Source organism: Perissodus microlepis, chromosome 16 (assembly GCF_051167445.1).
Source record: "Perissodus microlepis isolate ML-2025 ecotype Zambia chromosome 16, ASM5116744v1, whole genome shotgun sequence".
Lineage (NCBI taxonomy): Eukaryota > Metazoa > Chordata > Actinopteri > Cichliformes > Cichlidae > Perissodus > Perissodus microlepis.
In genome coordinates, this window is record NC_140476.1 from 30,017,221 (window position 1) to 30,038,310 (window position 21,090).

Here is a 21,090-nt window from a genome sequence, read left to right on the forward strand (position 1 = left end):
AGTGCGGCATCCCTGAAAAAGCTAGAAAACCACTGGGATAAATAAATGTAAAATCTGCCATGACAGTAGATTTAATATCTTCTTACATGTTGATAAATTGTGCTGTCTAAATCTATAAAGAGTAAAAGTAAAATTCAGAGTCAACAGAGCATGGGTCAGCAGATCACAGCATGCTCACAAATAAAACAAATTTATGGGAACAAAGAATATAAATTATTGTTAGAAGTTATGCTTTTTCACATGCTGTACTCCTTTACCTGATCTAAGGGTTTAACTCCTAAGTACAGCTCGTGTCTAGTGAATATGAAGTGTTTATTTTTAGATTTTACTACATTTGCAAATACTTTCCATTGTGCAGGTCATGTTGGACTTCACTGCAATTAAATTGGTCAAGACTTACCACACAGAAAAGCATCTTACTGCTCTTTGGTTTCGCTCCAAGAGACCTTTTAGCCTCTTTTGAAGAACAGATTAGAATAAAAACAAGTGAAGAAGTGCAGAGCTGGGTAAATTAGAAAAAAGTGGAATTACTACTTCCGGTGACACTTTCAGGACTTGTTATAGCAGTATTTGCAAACTCGTGGAATGACTAATGCTTTAAATCACCTCAATGTGACCTCAGCGCTACAGATATCCAAACATTTATTCAAAGGTTTAAATGTCCCAGCCAAAAAGATAATCAAGTCAAACCATGGCAAGAAATTTGGGAGTCAGTTGAGGTCAGATGTCAAATTAAACCAATGGAAAAGGAATGGAAACCCTATAACATAGACTGGCTTTGGTTTCTGTTGGTTTTGATTTTTCTGTTTCAGTTGTGACAACCCTGCCATGCAGTCCTTACACAACTGTGTCTTTTCCTCTTAATCAGGCACTGTGTGCTGCCTACATTTTATACCTGGTCCCTTCTTCTCTTTCTGAATCTCTGCCTTCCTACACTTTGGCTGTCTCTTCACTGTACTTTTGTAGGTGCTCGTCATCGTCCCTGAAAAGCATCAGCGACCACAAGCTCATGTGACGCATTCTGCCCCCTAAAGGACTAAAAAAGAAAACATCCAGTCACACTCACAGCATTCAATGTGGTTCACAGATGTCTCTGGAAAAAGCAGATTCAAAAGAGTCGCCAGAAAGAAATACTCATTCATGACACAATGCAATTCACCTGAAACAAATAAAAAGACTTTATTTCAGTGATTATTAACAAGGACTGAAAGGAAGAGGGCACACTGTGATTCTACCCTCCCCTCTGCATGTTTCAGTCGTCATCAACCATAATCGCTTGAACATTCTGCTGCAGGCACCAAGTTTGAAGAGAATACTGGACTGTTCACACAGAGAGGCAATTAAAAACCACCACAGCCAGTTCGGCAATACTGCAAGGCCACCATGGGCTAGACTCACACGTAGCTCAAGAATAAGTCCATGTAGAGTTCCAAGGCAGATACGTTGCTGACCTCTGTGTTTTGTTCAAAAGGAAAACCGTGCAGAAATTTCATTTTAAATAATTCTAGTCTCTTTGTTGTTCAACGTCCTTCTGGAAAGGTAATGGTTTTTTTTGTTCTCAGTTCAGATGCCTTTTGTAAAATAAATTATTACAGAAGTACATAAAGTTCTGGCAGCGGTCTGTCCATGTCAGTTTCACAAGGAAGAATAGAGGGCCATCCATCAACTGACCTTACCCCCATCCTCATTTTCATATCTGGAGGCAAAAATAAGAGAGAAGGGGCACACTCCTAATGAACGTTTTCAAAGTCATCATCTCACACGCAGCCGTGACATCATCCACTCAAGACCCTGGCACAACCTAGAGGTTAAAAAAGAAAGAAAGACATTGGTGGAAGAGAGTGGGAGAGAAAAACAAAGAGAAAAGCATTAAGATAAAAAATTTAATACTGTACAAGAACAAAAGTTTAAGGGAAACTAATTGCTAATACTCTGGGCCTGTTACTGGTGTTATTTAGTAAAAGAATATGAAAAATATTTAAAGTAATCACAAAATACTAAGTCTGCTAAATTTCACCCTTAATAAGCATCGCTTATTTTGCACCTGGTGTGGCTCTGTGGTAGGTGTTGCTAGGAGTATTCAAGTGCATAATTGGCATGAACTGAAAAGAACTGAGCACCAGCACCAAAGCTTTGGCTCTGTCCTATAAGTCATCATTAAGCCCCCATCCCGAATCTTTACAGCCAAGTCACACATATCGTGGCGATCGTGGCTCAAGAGTTGGGAGTTCGTCTTGTAATCGGAAGGTTGCTGGTTCGAGCCCCGGCTCGGACAGTCTCGGTCGTTGTGTCCTTGGGCAAGACACTTCACCCTTTGCCTACTGGTGGTGGTCAGAGGGCCCGGTGGCGCCAGTGTCCGGCAGCCTCGCCTCTGTCAGTGCGCCCCAGGGTGGCTGTGGCTACAATGTAGCTTGCCATCACCATTGTGTGAATGTGCGTGTGAATGGGTGGATGACTGGATGTGTAAAGCGCTTTGGGGTCCTTAGGGACTAGTAAAGCGCTATACAAATACAGGCCATTTACATATTTCCGCAATAATACTGGTATCCTGATAAAACAGATGTTTTGTGTATTATTATAGGTAGCTAATTTATTTTATACAGTTGGCTGATGGGTTTGTAGTCTTTCATCAAATTTGTACACAGAGATCTTTCCATAATTAACATGATGAAAGCTCTAGGGTGCACAAAAGCCTCTGCATGTTTTTTCAGTAGTACATATACGCGGTTCTGCTACAGCTCGGCTTTAACTTTCTATTATCAGATCTGTGACACACTATATTAATACGTTTGCCAGAATACAGCAGTTAATGGGACTTATTGCTGCAATTTATAAATACCTGCCGTGTCAAACAGCTTGCAGGGAAAAGGAAATAGAAAAAAGAAGGACCACTGAGTGCATTTATGCACAAAACAGTAACTTCGTTAACGTACAAATGGGTCGAGGCTTGAAGCTAAATAATGTTTTGTGTTCTTCTACAGATCAAAAAGACGCTGTTAGCCTTCCTGAGCTGTCAGATTTATCCACATACAGCCCCCAGCTATTTCTAACTGAAGAGAAACATATTGATTCTACTTTAGCTGACTCTCATTGATCTGAATTGCCGTTTCTGGAGAGAATCACATGCATGAAAGCTGCGCTTGTAATACTGTGGCTGGTACATTATTTGCTTCCTCATTGGGTCTGCTTTGTTTATGACTGGCTAATTTGTGCAGCTTTTGGTAGAAGGAGAATCATTTCTCAAATGAACAGGCTGCTTCTTTGTTAATAAATGAGAGCAATGTTAGTAGATCACCCTCACAACTTTCCACTCCCTCCAGTGCAATTTGGAGATTTTAGCCTCATGTTAATTTGCCCTGCTTAGTAAGTCTGACCCTTCATCACATTTTCCCTGCATAAAAGCAAATACTATATAATTATTTAATGCATACGTAAATTAAATTTTCTCATATAAGAAGTTTATATCCTCACCCCTCTCCTGTGAGGGCACAACAGGCCTGGATGTGCCACTGGTGGTCTTTGACGGAGGTAAGCTGGAGGCTCTGGGAGATCTCAGCCACAGACATGCATCCTTTCACATCCTGCTTATTGGCAAAGATCAACAGTCCTGCCTTTCTCAAGTCCTGGAGGCCAGAGAAGAAACATCAAAAGAGAATCCAAGATAAGGAAACATTCGTTTGCTTTATGTGTATTTTTAACACTGTGATGAGTTAACAGTATAGACAAAATCTCATTTACTGAAAAAATGACTGATAGCATCAACTCAGAAAGACATTTCATATTCAGTGTACATACAATGAACCAGAAAACAATAATATTGCTACACACTTAAGTATATTTTCAGTAATATTTGAAATTTAAAAATGAAGCACTTTGAGATCAAGTTAATTTCTACTAGATTCTGACATGTGACAGAGCCTCATAAATAATGACTGCTGCATGGGACACATGGTTTCCATTATTTCATACAACAATCCATTAATATTAATTTGAATATATCTAATAAAATTACATTCTAATTATAAGCATCTTTGTCACTTTTTAAACGGTACTCACTTCATGTGCTAGCATTCTGTAGAGTTCTTCTTTGGTTACTGAGATCCTTTCTCTATCTGTGCTGTCAACCACCACAATTACAAACTAGTCGTAGAAGAAAGGGAGAAATAATGGACAAGTAATTAAATAACAACCCCTGCCAAACCACAGGCACAGTCATACATAACAGCACTGTAAGGGGAAGTTTTCAGAGTTTTCTTTCATTTAGTCAGAGTGAACATAATCTCATACCTCTGTGTTTGTGTAGTATGTATTCCACGATGACCTAAGAGACTCCTGGCCTCCGATGTCCCACATCAAAAAATGAGTGTTGTTGACGACTATCTCCTCCACATTGCTCCCAATTGTTGGGGATGTGTGTACCACCTCATTCATTGAACTATTAACATAAAAACAATCTTTAGGTTCTGTTGACAAGCAACATTTACAGAATAGCCACGTCTATTTTTAATACATTATATGACTTGAGGAAAAAAAAAAAAAAAACTAACTCGGAGGAAATATAAAGACGCTTACTGTACAAGTCATATTTGGATACTTACAACTGATAAAGAATTGTGGTCTTGCCAGCATTGTCCAGGCCCACAATAATAACTTTGTGCTCTGAAAGGCAAAAAAACAAATCACAGACTAACAGTGACATCAATATCTGGGTTTAATTGCTAAGGACTAACTGATGTATGGCTCTTATGTAAACAAAGTGGTTGCTTCAAAAAAATGTCTGAATTGAGAGAATCAAACAATGAACTTTTTACTAATCCATACCGTCCTTTGGTACAAATTGTGTAGCTTCACACATCTAGCATCAATGGGACATTGTGATGCTGTGAACAGTGTACCTTCACAGCTACAGATGAGTTAGTGGGCGGTTTAAAGCAAGCTTGTAGAGTCAGGCTGCTGCCATCAGCAGCTGTGGATATAACATACAGACGTATCTTTCTAATGCACAAAAAAGCTTTAGTGAAAAAGATAAACAAGATGTGACAGCTAGGATCGATTTCCATCTTGCTGCTGATACAAACAGAAGGCAAGATGTCCAATAGCAGACACAAGCATAAGTCAAAGGTAAGGTTTTAACTTTAGCCTAGAGTGAAGGAACAAAGCGCTGATTATTATTTTCTTAAAAAAAAAAATTATGAAAAGAATTATGTTCCAATATTGCTGGTTGGTATAAGAGTACATTTGGTATACTGGTCATAATTTCTTGAATAACAGGAATTTTTCAATTTCTATTATCTAGATGTATGGCTTAACTAGAGCCTGACCAGTAGTATTTGCTGATATACTGGTACCAGTATAATGGCCAATAAATGACAAAAAAAAAAGTAAAGAAGGAACAAGAGAAACATCATTCAATCGTATTATGAGTGTTGATGTGAGGGCTGCAACAAGTAGTAAACTAAAACTATTTGAATATTTAAATAGAGTTTTATAAAACCATGTAAATGTTTATTAGGAACAACAACATACTACAGCGTCCTTGGGCCAGTATCAACTGCACTGTCTGCCATAACTGCACTAAATAGTAATGAGGCCCTAGAATGAAGGACAGAATAAGGGTAAATGTAAGGTGAATAAGATTATATAATAAGTAAGTGAATAAGAAGAAAACTGGGGCAGAGACTTTAAAAAGCATGACGGCACTTAACAGAAAAATGTTGAATACAGACTGGGTAAAGCTTTCACATTTTTACATTATTATGAATATTATAGTGAAAGTTGTTCTAGAATTTGTTGATGCAGTTTTCTGCAGAATAATGAACCTCTGTCCATTTTTACTTCTGAGAAACTCACTGCTCTACTCAGTTATGTTACTGGCCTGTCACCAGTTAACCTAGTTAGTTACCTAATAAAATCCTCCAGTTGTTTCTTTTTTAGTAATGCTTACTTTTATGAAACATTTGATGTCTTCTATGTTCTATTATTAATAAAATATGAAGTCATGAGATTTGCAAATCATTTTCTATTTACATTTTACAAAATTAAGTAACTTGGGGTTGTAATAAAATTGGGCTTTAAAATGAGGTTGTAATAACAACAACAACAATAATAATAATAATAATAATAATAATAATGATGATAATAACAACAACTTAATATACTGTGAAAATGCCTTACAGGTCATATAGCCCACCACTATTATGCCACCTCTATAAGAGAGCGAGATGAGGACTGAGGAGGAACAAAGACTGGTTGATGTCATTAGAAAAAAAACTAGTGCATGACAGAAAAAGCATGCACTACCTTCTATTTGTATTAAGCTGAGCTTAACAGACTTATCTTCGTGTTTTGTTTATAGAAAAATCTTGCGTCACAGGACAAATACACAAAGCCTGCATTAAGTCTCCTGCATGAAGTCTCTCTTTGCTATGACTGTCTCCGGCGACAGTCATAGCAAAGAGATGAAGCACTGTTGAAATATGGGGAAAGCCAAAGACTGCGCTTCCTCCACTCAGTGTTGCCAACTTAGCGACTTTGTCGCTATATTTAGCCAGTTTTCAGACCCCCTTAGCGACTTTTTTTTTTTTCTAAAAAGCGACTAGCGACAAATCTGGCGACTTTTTCTGGTGTTATTGGAGACTTATTTATGACGACTTTTTGACCTGAAAGCGGGTATCGCTTTTACTCTCAACAAGCAGCGGGTGCAGCCAGGGGCACCTCGCCCGTTCCAAAGCGCTCACGGGCGGAGGATAGTCCTCCCCCAGCTGCTATCAGGGCAGAAGATGTTCACACCTGTGCGTCCGAACTGCAAATGAATCGCGCATGGGCGAAGCCGCTGCTCCCGCACTGACTGTAACGCAGGCAGTTCTTCTTTTACTGTTATGCTGTTTTGTGGATCAGGTTTAAAACTACTTATAAACACACACACACACACACACACAGTAACTCCACCAGAGTGCCTATTTCGGGTCACTTTTGCCGGTCCAAGCCCGGATAAAGGAGCAGGGTTGGAATTGTGACATTAAAAAACAATAATTGCTAAAATACATTTAATTTGTAGTTCTAAATAAATTCTAAATGCATTTAGGACGTTTTTTACTCATTTTATTTCTCTTCCACGATGCTATTTCTCTCTCCAACAACGTAGGTTACAATTATATTAGCATGACCAATTATGCAAATTAGGCGATGACGTCATTTAGCGACTTCTAGCGACTTTTAGGACAGCCAATAGCGATTTTCCTTACTGAGGAGTTGGCAACACTGCCTCCACTTCCATAACATTGATTCATTAGTGTTGAATTCTCTCGCAGCTGTTCTATTCCCATGTTGTTGCAGTATATTAATAACTAACCTCGTATTGTGGATGAATAATCTCAGTTGTTCTCCTGACTGAAGTTTGGCCCGTGTATAGCATCCTGCTATGCAATTGCATTTGTCCCTGACCACCAGAATCCCTCACGTTAACTTTTATCGAGTGGAAAAAAAGTTGGCGTTCATCCCCCAGCTTCACTGTGCTAATGTTATGCTAACATAGCTGTGCCGCTAGCAATCACGTAGCACAACATTATATACCAGGTAGTCCAACTTCAGTAACAGTGCAAACGCCACTGCTGTTTAGTTTTCTGTCTTCATTTATGTTGGAAGTGGTAGCAGAGCTGTATATTTGAATTAGTTTCAAAATTCTCTCAGTCAGAACATGGTATGAAATGTTTAGGTGTAAACTAGCGAGCTAACTTCCTGTTAACTTCTAACTCCGTTAAATTTAATAAATTCTGTTTTCATGGATGCCTGGATGTTAAACTTAATTGTTACACCTGGTAAAGCAGCAACGTTGATGATTTTATTAAAGATTAAAGAATTTAGACCGTTTTTAACTCTCAGTGTTCGTTTGACTTTGGGACCTGAAATAGACGGAGTTTTGGACCCAGATTACTTCGCGAAGCTCCTCACTACGGCAGCCGTAATGCTCTGACAATCCATCAAGCAGTGCGGCTTACCAAAGTTGTACTAAAACATTTTTTAACAGATTTCTGCACGCCAAAATCGGTTCGAGGTCAGTAAGCACAACCAGAATTCATACATAAGGCGCACACTCGATTTTTGAGAAAATTAAAGGATTTTAAGTGTGCCTTATAGTGTGGAAAATACGTTATACAGAAGAAAAGAATATATGGATTTTAGGCCATATCGCCCAGCCCTACTGCAGCTCTTCCAACTACAGCATTATCTTTACAAGCTGTATGTTCGAACAGCGTGTTATAGTTTTGTTTATGTAAATGTACATGGAAAACCCAACCTGTGTTACTCTGAATAAACTGCTATCATGAGATAAAACAGCCACTTAAAAGCTATAACATTTCATTTAAACTGGATACATAGACAAATATCAGCATCAGCCTGTCGGTTGAGACCTATTGGCTCTTAAGTTTTAAATACTCCTATGCCTTTTAGCACATATGATCTATAATCTGTTATGCTGAAGAACACAGAACATAGAAAGCGTTCATTTGCTTACACTAGGGAAGGTGAAAATAATTTATGTGCTCTGGAATATTTTTTGGAAGATAGCGAAGAAAAGGAATGCCTATTATATCATATTATTGTATCTAGATCTATTACCACACTCGGTTTTTGCATGGATCCCCAAACTAACCTTTGACAAAACAACTTGTAATTCAAGGAAATCATAAAAAGTCCATAATCAGTGTGTAATCACGTACAGCTAAGCCTTCAGCTAACAAAACTAAAACTAAAACCTCAAAACTGAGGAAGCGAAAACTTTTGCAAACAGATCTGTGCAAGGTGAAAAATGAGCTTTATATATGCATTCTACCACACACAAAAAGTAAATCAAACAGCTGAGAAGACACTTATTTCCAGAACAGAACTCATAGGTCTTACTATACTGTCAACTGCACAAAAGCTGAAAGAAGGCAAGGGCAGGGGACTGTTGTGCGTAGACTAAAAAGGTCACACAGGTGTGAGCAAAGCTACTTGCACATATTCTTACAAAGCAAACCGTTATTCTCTTTAAATGTGGCCTGCACAGTGGTTGTCACCCAAAAGACAACTGCCATTGTTTTAAAGTGGCCTGCCACATGTGTGTTTATTAACTGTTTGGCTTAAGAAATGTCTTAACATTCAGCCAAACACCAGCCAGAATTTGTCTGAGTTAAAGGTGGTGTGACATCTTCAGATTTCATGTGCGACCTAACTTACTATGCATAACTGAAAGGTAGCTATTTTACTATATAATAGCATAAAAGGAGAGGGGATTGGAAGAAGTAAATATTTAATTTAAAAAACCTTTAGTATATTTAAAATCTAGATGAACTTAAAAAATCCCACTACTACTGACTGCACAAATTTAACCCCACCCAGAATATAGGATGGCCTGAGACAATTTCTAAAACAAATGGCTAAGTCAATACTGCAAACTTGGAAGCCATTAGTAAGCCAATACTGTGAACAAGGTTGTTTTTATGCCAACTAACACTAAACAGTCCAGACATCCAAGTTTGTAATGTCTAATCACATGTCATGTATGTTAATGTGCTTCTGTTCTTCCACTGGGTTGTCTCAGTCAGCTGGGTAAATAGTAAGACTTCTGAGATTTGGAAGCGCAGCTCTGAGGCTACATCCAGGGATGACAATAAAAGCTTTTCAGGCTTCAGGGACAGGATGGGTACAAGAAAATAAGAGCATAATTTAGAATTGAACAAATGGCAAATGTCTGGTCCTCTCACTCAGATGCATTATTATAGTATTGTCTGGCCACAAAACAGCTTATATGCATCTTGACATTACTCCTACATGTTTTTGGCCGTTAGGCAGATAATTAAAACACTACTCCTTACAGGGATTACTTTTTTGTGTACATGACGACATTCTCTAACACATCAGTGTAAAGTCTCCCATATGTGTTAAGTTAACTTGAGTTAGAGTGAAGCTAGGTAACTGCAAAGACCTGTTTTATGTTATGATTCACATTATTTTCATACACATTAAAGTATTTAATGATCCTTTGTGCCCCTACAGAAGAGACCACACCCATCTGGTTAGACCTGTTTTATCGCAGGATAAGTGTGATCACTCAGAACATATGTATTTGCTGTGATCCTTCCCTCTAAGTGGACAAGCGAACCCACACAACTCACCAACGAAACGGTTCCCAACAGAGCTGCTGGATCCCCTTACTGTAGGTGTCAAGGGTTCAGATTCTTCCTTTAATTTGTCACCTATCAGAAAACGCTTGACACTAATCTGATAAGATTAAGTAATCACACTGGCAGTACAAAGTCAGTGTGATTGAGTCTAAAGTCATTCGCCTTGTTAACTGGAGAATTTTGCTGATGTAGCTGACTTCAGTGTGCTCTGTTGGTGTAGCCATCTCCAGTCTCAATGCCGGTGTCAACCCGGACTGAACACCGCATCACACTGTACCTCGGGGTTCAGGTTACAGAGGTTTCGCAAGGACCTGTTTACTGATTCAAGATCACTAGCCAGGAATCTACTTGGTTTTGCCTATCTGCGCTCTAGAACCCGAGAGCATAAATAATCTAACAAAGTTAATTCAGAAATGGAGCGCCATGTTCGCAGAAAAACTATCATCTTCGCCGGTCCATAGGTGAAATGCTGACCATAACGTTAAATATAAACGGTAAACCATGTGGCAACTTTTAAATTCACCGATAATACCAATAATGAAACAATAAACGTCCCGTTAGGGACAGAAACTGGTTACACGGCTAATTATGAGAGAATAGACCAGCGGGCCTTCTCTGACCACGGAGCCCCCTTAGCTCCTACACCTTCGACAGTTTCATGATGAATGCCGCAGCACCATTCTTACCTTGGTGGTTAAAAAGCCTCCATAACTTTGTAAATAGTATTCCCATGGCTGACCGTGATGAATTTCGATGCCAGCTTGTAACAGTTCGATGTACCTTAGCTAGCCAGCCTTGTTGTTCAGTCCTGCCAACTTCAACTAGCTAGCTAACTTGCTAACTACAACGACGATGACCTGTCAAAGCATTCAAATACAACTGCCATACTTATATGAACTGACTTCTACTCTACATGACCTACGGGGTGAAAATGTAGGTCCGACGACTGATTTACTGTATGAAACAAAACCGAAAACGCTTAACACTGTCACTTGCTAGTTCGTATCAGCTGGCTGTTGTGAAGTACCCTGCGCCGTCAATCTTGCGCATGCGTGTCTAGTATCTTATGGAGCGCTATAAGGAAGGAAAAGCATTTATTATATGATATGAAAACTTCATACACAACAGGTTTAATAATTATTAAATACAGTAACAGGTAAATTATTTTTTATGAATATTTCTATAAGCAAAAAACAAAAACAAAAAAACCCCACTGGTATCCATACAACAGCATAACAGCAGTTTATTTCATTACAGTTGTAAAATGACAGTGCACACAAATTCTAATCAATGCATCATTCTCTCACAGGCAGTATTCAAATCTTTTAAATCACTGCTTATGCTCCACTGTTTTGAAACTACAACAATAAAAGCTACTGTGTAAGGAAAATAAGAACGGAAGCCTGCTCGTCAGACTTCCCTCTCCAGAATCACAGCACAATGAGATCTCTGGTCTATGACCTGAAATAAAACGGAACTTTTCAATATCTAAATATTAAAATACAATATACAAGGATATGTCATGTAAAAGGTAATGCTATTTAATCCCATATTAGCTGGTAGCGTACATATAAATTGAAAGATGGGGGAGAACTGGCTGCTCAACATTTCCATAAAAGTAGCATGTAAATGACGCTATTAACAAAGGCAGTGCAGTCCTGCCCAAGTGCTTTTAGACAGCTTCTTACTTATCAGTAGTCTTTAATAAAACTCAATGAGAATACACAGAAAAGCTGTAAATGACAATATAGAAGAGGTGCATGTTAAATTGCTACTCAAGGAAAGTGTTTAGTGTTACTTTACTTTACAAAACCTTTTACTAATATATTTTTTGTCTGATGGTTGGAGGGTGTAAGCAAGGCTCTTATATAAAATGACATAAATGGAATGTAATTTATTGTTCTGGAAATTGAACTTTACACAAATTAAAATTTCTTTCCTTTGATTATTTTTCAGTGTATTATATATGGAAGCCCTCAATATAAGTCACTCACAAAAACCCAAAGTCTTGCTTAATCCATGTCCTACGAAACCCATGACAGACAACAGCAGTTGATTGACGCATGGCATGTGAGAAATGCGCTGTTGTGACCATTTTAAAGACTTCTGTGCTGGAAAAACAGCTTTTTTTTTTTCAAGAAACAAAATCATAAAATCACAAAAATAACATAACATAACTCTCAGAATCACACTCCCATCAGGGGTGAGAACATAAACGCTACACTTCTAGGTCTAATTGACCTCTCATTCCTGAGGTTGTGGAGCTTTGAAATGTATTAGTATCTGCATGATTTTTCTCCTTTTCTGTCATATGATTTATGACAAAAACAGCGTTTAAAAAGAAAGGGAACAGGAAGCTACTGCATGAACCCTGAATTAGCCATTCATGTCACTTTAAAACAATAGTTGTAAAACTCAGGATTCGGGAGCAAGCTTTACAGGACTTATCACACATCAAGGACAGTGGCACATTAAAGATGCATTAAACTCTCCTTCTACCATCTCCTGGACCCGTGCAAACAAGTTCTGCACTGATCATCACCGCTGGATGCTGTCTGGCACTGGCCTGAGTCAGATGGTCCCTGTAATTACAGTCCTACCTGCATGCTACAGTAACAGCTGAGACAGCGGGAATGGTCCAGAAGGGCCTAGTTTACTTCACTCACATGTCATACGGGTGACATATTCAAAAAATGCCCAACTTTCCCTCTTAAATATAACTTTACTGATCTTGTGCTACTTTCATATCCAGTACCTTGTTCACATCAAAGCAAGAGCAGGATTCTTATTTTTGGGTTCAAATGCTCATTTGTCAGGAGCCAAGGCCAAAGTAGATATGAGGTACTACACAAAATAAAAGGTGGTTTCAGTCCTCGTGAATGTAAGAGATTTATCATGTAATAGCAAACTTTCCCCTTGTGTTCACGGTGGTCGCTTAAAGAGACACAGGCCTATACTTTGTTAACAGCAGGCCACAGCTCAGAGCCGGTGCCTGGAGTCCTGGCTGTAGCCTCCCGGGGATCCTCGGTTACGGTGGGGCTTATAAGAGTCCTGGTAGGGGTCCTGGTAGTCCTCCTCCACCAGAGGAGAGTGGTCCCTGCTGTGCTGTGAGCCTGAGGAGAGACGGTTGCGATTCTTCCGTGCCCGCTCGTTATGGCAGTTCTCATCGGCAGGCACTAGACTGCGACGTTCAACGGGCGAATGGTCTGTCGTCGTGTGGTTGCTGTTCCGGTTTCTTTGGGCCTGTTTGAGAGAAGTAATGCTGATTTCAAACTGCATTTTGCTTTGTTAACACTCGAACAGAATCAACATAACTATGCATTTTTAATATGTTTGTATTAGAGTCCAACAGATTTATCAGTGGGCTGGTATTATCGGTCCATATCAGATATTTGACGATTTATTGGTATTACTTTTAAAATGGCCAATAAATGAAAAATCCAAGAAGTAAAGATGGGAGAAACACCCTTCAACACTTTAATAATTAGTGCTGACATTTTATAGTTTGTCCACCAGAGGGCACTTTGCAACTAATCTGAATGGAGCCAGACAGAGTGTAAACAAGTAAATAAAAAAAAAATTAAATCATAACAAATAAAATTGTTTGTTACTCATGGTTATTTTGAGTCTTCTTCATTGGTGTCCCCATGAAATATATTACTGTAGATACCAAAAGGTTGATTCTGTTCATCTGGACGTAGCGTTTTCAATGGGGCAAACGTTTCGTCATTCATCCAAGTGACTTCTTCTTCTTCTTGATCAATGGTCATGAGAATTTGCATATTAATGATTAAGGAACTGACCTCACAGCCTACTGTTCATTAAGTAGTCTAGGTTCCGTTTTTGTGCAAATATACTGTTTAAAGGGCTGGGGAAACCTGCAGTCAGCTGATAGACTAAAGAAGTCACTTGGATGAGTGACAAAACGTTTCTCCCACTGAAAACAGAATCAACCTTTTGGGATTTGCTTACCTGGATGATTGAGCATGCATCAAGACATTATTGCAGATATTTATGGAAATAGTGATTTTGTTAAAATAATCAATTAAAAAAGCTTTACTTTTCAAGCAAACAGATGTTTTCAAATACCTTTTTTATTGCAAAAATCAAGATTGAGTACCAGCAACACAGTGGTTAGCCGAAAGCAGCAGACGAAGGACAAATTAAGAAAACTTCTCTTTAAAATCTCATAATGTAGAGTACCATAAGCGGAGAACTGTCAGAAACCAGTGGGACCCTGGCATACCCATCTATAGTCTGGTCTGAAGTGCTTTTTTACTGGAAGACTGAGAGACAAAAACTGTTTCTCTGATGTGGATACAAAGCCAAATGACTCACCTACGTTCAAAAAACCACTAGAATCTGTGTAAAAAACATGCCAGATGCTCTGGAGTCATGAATCAAAGTTTAAAGTATTTAGCTCCAACTTGAAGCAGATTGCCTAAAGGCTAAAGAGTACTGCAGAGATGAGAGTCTACAGGCAAGGTAAAGGCTCTGGTAGAGGTTTTTGCAGTTTATGGACATCATATCTGCTAATAAGGTGGATATAAGATATGATTCATATCTGTATTTCAGTGCCATCAGTGAGTCATCTCATCAGCTCCAAAATCAGTGCCAACATACAGCTAAACTCAAAGAATTATCATCAGACAATAAGAACAAGGAGTTCTGACCCCCCACAGAGCCCTGATCCCATAGCCTTGGATTATATTACACAGAAGAATGAAGCCGATTCTTGGAACAAAAACAAACTACCTGCCAAGTACTCGGAAAAATACGTACACCTAGGAGGTCAGTTTGTCCTAAACACAAGTGTGATGTTTCACATGCACTTTTCCACAGAACTTTAAGTTCTTTTACAACTTTAGTTATTAAAGGTTCTATAGTTTCTTCACTTACAGTATTGAGGAAGTTACAATTACAATAGATTAAAATGTAAAAAGTTTTTAAAATAGTGTTAAAGCCCATTTCACTGTTAAACCATCTTGTAAGTAGGTACCAAAAATTATATTTACTTTATTTCACTATACCCTACTACTACTAACCTTTAGGTGCCTGGGCTATACTGGGGATTTGGGTAGATAATGGACTCATCTGTTGTCCACTAAAACCTGCTGTGGATATTTTTCCAGCATTGTAAATGTGACAACAAACCATTATAACTCACTCTAAGCATTCAAGGCTTCTGATCTACATCAGTAAAGGAGCTGCAAGCTTTTTACTTTAAAGACAGCAGGAGGGCCTTTGTTTCTCGAAAGATTTTAGTGTGGCTTTCATCTTGTTGCTAGAACATTTTACTGCTAATACCATGCACCTCAGCTATGGCTTTAGGGCATAGTGCATTATCAAACGCTGAGTATTCACACACTGAAATGATCCAAATTTTCTTCTATCCGGCAGGTTGGTAAATCGAAGTCATACATGACTGAAATCTGGGATTTTGTAAAACAACAATGAGAAGAAAAGAAACCCGGGACAGTTTTTTGTTCTTTAACTTCAGAAATTCACCTGAATGGCAGCAGGATACGGGGAGAGAGCAGTAGAGCCCAGATTGCGTCCCAGGAGGGGGTTGAGCGGCATGGAAAGCGAAGTGTGCGTCGCACGCCAGTACGCCTCCAGGTACTCTGCCAGGTGTTCACAAGCATCTTCAAGCTGGTTCTCATCCAAAATAATATCAAACATCTCCTAAGGTTGGAAAAGAAGAGAGGAAGGTGTAACTGCTGCTGCATTTGGATTTCTTTTCACCATCTTTCACCACTTGTGATTACATCATGAAACCTAACTTAAGGGAAGCAACAGCTTCTAAGTTAACTAAAAAAAGGGGGTGATGATTACTCACAGAAGGACACTGTGCTAGTTTCTCTGCTGCAACAAGCTGCACATTCAAATGTTTGCTTTGAGACTTCCCTCTTGATTTGATCAGCCTCTGCAAGACCTGTGGGTGACACAAAAACAGTCTAAAAATTAAGAAACTAGAAGACGAGTCGTAACAGGCCCATGGAAATTGGACTCTGTTACATGTAGGTTTGTGACAAGAGATTCTTTTCTAGAAAATCCAGCCAACACAAGCAACGGCACGCCTGTCACTGCTCCAAACTCACATTACAGTCAAGACTATGACTTTCTCTCACTGCCTGAAGGGTTTCTTGGTATTTCACAACTTACACTGACACTTGGCATGTTGTCAAGTACAACACAGTAAAGATTTTTGTCATTGTTTCTAAATAATATCAGTTTAAAAAAAATTAACATAATATATAATATCCTGTTAGGCTAATGTATTTAAGTAATTTAAGCTTTTAATCTCACCTTAGGCGAGGACACCTTAACATGGACGATAATGGGTGCTAATGAAGTCTTGATGAGCTGCGCTGGGTGGTTAATGGTGTCAGCATCCAAAACCACCAGCTGTAAAGACCTGGCCAGCTCAAAGATCCTCTCTATTTCACTCTGGACCTCAGCTACAAAAAGTAAAGAATGTACGGCAGAGCAAATATGAATAAGAAACAATACGCAACATATTTACGCTCCACATCACCTATAAGACATGCGCATCATTGAGTGAGTTTCCTGTAGCTTTACCAAGGCTGGAGCGGGTGTTGGATCTCTCAATGATGGCCCTCTTACTGGGGTTGTTTAGTACTGACCTCTTGGCCAACGATATGTCAGCTGTTACCCTCGTGATGGATATCCTGGAACAAAAACTGTACGCGTCACACAGAGCACGGCCAGCACCTCGATGCATTATATGACAGACTCTGCTTCGCTTTCACTGCTCACCTCCCATCGAACCTGTGCTTCAGGAAGTCAAACAGCGCTTTCTGCATCATGTCGGTGACCTGCAGTAATGGGGAGCGGAGAAGGCCACGCAAACAACATGGACATGGCGAAAAGAGGAAGAAGAGAAGAATAGATTAAAACACGAGTGAATTAAAGGCAGGGGGAATAGGGAAGGCTGTCAAACTTGTTACTGTCACGGTCCCTGAGTCTTGCACCTCCCCGAGCCTGGTTCTCCGGGAGGTTTCTTACTGTTAAAAGGGAGTTTTTCCTTCCTTTCCCACAGACACCAAGTGCTTGCAGATAGGGGGCGTTGTTTGATTGTTGGAGTTTTCTCTGTATTATTGTAGGGTTTTGCCTTACAATATAAAGCACCTTTCTGTGTTCGCCTGTCTTGTCTTCTTGTCCTCCTCTGTGCCAAGTAAATTCTATTACCCTGTTCTGTTGTGTCCCACTTCCTGTTTTATTTTGGTAATGGTTGTCCTCTGCATCTTGTAGTGAGTGTTACTTCCCCTGTCTCATATGCTATTGTCTTCAGCTGTGTTTAGAGCTGCACCTGTTTCCTGTTCATGCACCACTTCTTGTCTATATATTATGTCAGTCTCCTCTTGTCCTATTTTACATTGTTTGCATAGTTGTGTGTTCTCTAGCATTGTTTTCCTTGTCCTACGACTACCCTGCACTGCTATTTAAAGCACTTTGAGTGATCAAACAGAGTAGAAAAGTGCTATATAAGAATCAGGCTATTTACCATTTGCTAACCAGTTGTTAATCTCTGAACTTCAGCATTAAAAGGCTTGCTTTAAGTTTAACTTCAGCATCCACTTGTCTGCCTTTGGGTCTGGAAAATTATCCACTACCCACACAGCACACCCAATGGCAGTACCAAGCAAGCAAAAGGTGGCTATAGAGGCTCATAACATGAGCAATTTTATGCAGCTATGGAGCAGAGCAGGCAGTAAAAGAAGCTAGCCCCCCATTATTCATTCTGATGGTCAGTCTCTGGCTGAGCCACATTTTTACATTACACACTTGACCAAGCTATAGTCTACCCTGTGAAAAGCTTTTTTTCCCATCCTGGCTGATGAACGTGGGTCACATTAAATAAAGCGATCAAAAGCTTCAGTGAGCGATGTCGCAAAGACGAGTGCACAGGTGATAAATTTGGGGCAATCTCTCGGTGTAGCTTTGAATATATAGGCTTGGCTGGTGAACATGATTGCAGCTCTGAGGCCTTGAACTGAAACAGAAGTTTAAGTTCACAAAGTTACCCTCAAAGACATACACTTATACTTCCCAAGGTCTTTGACTCAGAAAAGAAATACATGGATTCGAGAATAAAATCAGGCAAAGGCGACTATTCGATTGCGCCAGTTGTCGCTCTAAATTGGTCAAAGTACACTGACAGTCACATTGGGTTGACAGGGGCTTCATGCCCATTGGGCTGTAACACAAAGCAGTTGTAAGGAATAAATAGTCCTATTAAAATGTCAAAATGAGAGTGAGTTAAAAGGCTTGCAGTAGCATTTCGGGGAGATGTGAGGTCATTAATAGACGCTTTAGACAGACATGAAAACAGTGCATTACAATAATACAAGTTGCCTGTATTTTATGTCACAGTAGTAGATAGTAGACAAGAAAGTTGGCTGTGAGCGAGGGGCAATGACACATAGGAAATGGGCGGAATCAAACCCAGACCTCTGCCGTGCATATGGATCACTTGCTCAACCAAGTGAGTTTTACTTTTTTAAAGGAATTTTCAAAGTGCATCTTTTTGTGCAACAGTACAACTGCACAGAGCTTCATGCAACCTTGAAATATTGCACGTGACACCTATTAATTACCACGTGATTACATGTTAACTCTGTGGCACTGGCAAAATAAATAAATAAATAAATAATATTATTGCTCACACATAAAAAAAAACCTGTAGGGTACTGCATGAACAGATAAACTAAAGGTTTGGGACATGAAAAGTATCTCAAGGCATGGTACACATTATTATTTTATGTTTCTAATTTCAAGCGATGCTCCACTTTTTCAGACTGATGCAGTTTAACCAGAAGGTTGTTACCACGGCAACACCAGGATGGGAGACAAGGACTGTGATTCCATGACAACTGACTTCAGCACTCCCACCTTCCACAGCGTCCTTGGCCTCCTTTATGCTTTGCACTGTCGTTCCAACCGATTATCGACGAGCAGTTTGGATTTGGATGCTGTTACCCCGGGAACGCTCATCGCAGAATGAATTAACTGGGATTGAAATTCAGTAACTTACAACATGATGTAATATTCATGTAAGGCATGAGACTGCATGGCCCATATGGACGCATGTTAAGGCAACTCGCCCCTGCTGAGTTCTTTATCCAATAGATTTAAATTCCCGTTCCTGTCCAATAAAGATTGCAGACATGGTCTGAGGTAATACTTGGTTGCCTTCTTTGTTCATTCTGACTGATGAAGACACACTGCTGTCGAAATGTCAGCCTGATTGCACAATTAAAAGCTGTGAATTCATCAGCATGCTCCATCCCCTTCTGTCCTTTCAAAGTTTGCTCACACTGGGAAGCACCCAATACAGTATTCTGCTGTAAAACGAATGTCACGTCACAGTCTTAGATTAAGGATGTCCTCACTAAGTAACAGTGAATTTGAATGAAGAGCACTATCAGACTTGTTATTTCCAAAGTGTTACTTATTTTTTAATAGGATCCCATAAGGATACTGAAGAATCTGCGTCTAGAACAAAGGACTTCTGAGTGGTCTCTTTCACCAGGACTAGTGAATTCATCCTTCATGATAAAAACGACTCATTTATTTGTTCATCTTTTGTGGAGGAAAAAAAAGGCTGAGTCAGCCTGCTGGAGGAGCAGCAGTCTTTCTTACCTCATAACCTTTCAGGGAGGGTCCCACCAGGACAACTGGCCTCATGGAGGGAACCACGTCATATGGTGGAACATGCTCAGCCTGGAGGTCCAGAAACACAGAGATAAAGTCAAGCTCTAATATTTTTAGCATTTGTTTCCTAAAGTCTGAAAGCAACCCAGAACTTTCCCAGTGTGTCTGAGTGTAAGTGGTGAAATGCTTTAACCAGTGCCAGCACCAATCCAGAGAAAGATGTTGAAATCAAAGATTTTAAACGACTTCTGCCTCGTCAAAACTGAATTAAAGATTAAATAGTAGTAAACACTGATGATGCAAAACCTGCTCTGAAGTTCACAACCTTAACTGGATGGTTGGGAATTTTTTCTTCCCACTGTTGGGTTTTTCTCTGTATGTATTATTGTAGAGTCTACCTTACAATATAAAGCACCTTTAAGGTGACTGTTGTTGTGATTTGGTGCTGTAAAAAAAAGAAAGAAAAGAAACTGATAAACTAACATATTATAATTAATACGATTAAATGACTAAGAATGCGGTGAATCAATTTAATGGTCGTATTAATTGTTTATGTAAACAAGGGAAGATCAAGATACAAGAAAATAAAAGATAAAAGACAAAAGAAAGAACAGACAGAACAGTGTCTGTAACAAGGAGGTGTCCTCTTCATTTGAGATGCAGTCAAGCAATTTCTTCCACTTTTGTAAGAAAGTCTTGGATCTTTGTGAAAGTCATTTTCTTTTATTACCCCAAGATACAATACCACGACATCTTTATGGAGTCCATGACCAAGGATCTTTCTTATAATTGGATTTCTATTGTCCCCAAATTTTTTTGTATGTCCAAAATATGCAGGAGTGGTTGGTGTGTATTTGATCACACTGTCTCCAGCATGGCCGATGTGACTGGCATCATTTGCTTATGGCATAAGGTTCCAACACACTTTAATGTTAAATAAAAAGTTTGCCAAAATTACAGAATAATCTCCACCGTCCATATATGTACGCAATGTATAGATCTGGTCTTTTGTTTTAAAGGGACACAAAGCCTTTTTCTAATAACTGACAGTTTACCTTTAATTACATAAATAAGCAAATAAGCTGTCACACTCACCACTTTCTGTTTCTGCTTTCCTGAAAAAGAAGAGAAATGTGTAGTAAGTGCACACATTTCTATCAGCTATGTTAAAGCCTTATTTTACTACAAAAGGTTAAAAAAAGATGCTCCTACTGATACACAGATATAACTACAAAGCAGAAAACAA

At 39.2% G+C, this 21,090-nt stretch overlaps 2 protein-coding genes across 5 annotated transcripts in view; both read right to left on the reverse strand.

Moving 5' to 3' along the window:
• Window positions 1–1,154: 1,154 nt before the first annotated feature.
• On the reverse strand, window positions 1,155–11,223 carry arl5a (ADP-ribosylation factor-like 5A). Its single transcript, XM_084954524.1, has 6 exons — window positions 10,853–11,223; window positions 4,599–4,659; window positions 4,288–4,435; window positions 4,057–4,140; window positions 3,472–3,623; window positions 1,155–1,801 (listed from the first exon to the last, which is right to left on the reverse strand). Exons 1-6 carry the CDS (start codon window positions 10,896–10,898, stop codon window positions 1,753–1,755), a joined length of 540 nt encoding a protein of 179 aa, XP_084810650.1. The 5' UTR covers window positions 10,899–11,223; the 3' UTR covers window positions 1,155–1,752.
• A 160-nt stretch (window positions 11,224–11,383) lies between these two features.
• cacnb4a (calcium channel, voltage-dependent, beta 4a subunit) overlaps window positions 11,384–21,090 on the reverse strand; it is a 33,434-nt gene continuing 23,727 nt past the window's right edge. For all 4 annotated transcript variants that reach the window (XM_084954520.1, XM_084954519.1, XM_084954523.1 and 1 more), the window contains 8 exons: window positions 20,940–20,959; window positions 19,833–19,913; window positions 16,947–17,005; window positions 16,749–16,858; window positions 16,476–16,627; window positions 16,006–16,101; window positions 15,675–15,851; window positions 11,384–13,409 (listed from right to left, as the gene is read on the reverse strand). In XM_084954520.1, the coding sequence (XP_084810646.1) occupies window positions 13,146–13,409; window positions 15,675–15,851; window positions 16,006–16,101; window positions 16,476–16,627; window positions 16,749–16,858; window positions 16,947–17,005; window positions 19,833–19,913; window positions 20,940–20,959 (959 nt within the window). In that variant the 3' untranslated portion in view covers window positions 11,384–13,145. The remainder of the gene's footprint in view (window positions 13,410–15,674; window positions 15,852–16,005; window positions 16,102–16,475; window positions 16,628–16,748; window positions 16,859–16,946; window positions 17,006–19,832; window positions 19,914–20,939; window positions 20,960–21,090) is intronic.

Bases quoted from the DNA above. Each gene is read 5' to 3' on its own strand.
- arl5a (XM_084954524.1), bottom strand. From the start codon at position 10,898: ATGGGAATACTATTTACAAAGTTATGGAGGCTTTTTAACCACCAAG. The intron at 4,660-10,852 runs GTAAGAATGGTG...TTTGCCTTTCAG, and splicing joins GAGGCTTTTTAACCACCAAG to AGCACAAAGTTATTATTGTG. The intron at 4,141-4,287 runs GTATGAGATTAT...TTCTACGACTAG, and splicing joins CATACTACACAAACACAGAG to TTTGTAATTGTGGTGGTTGA.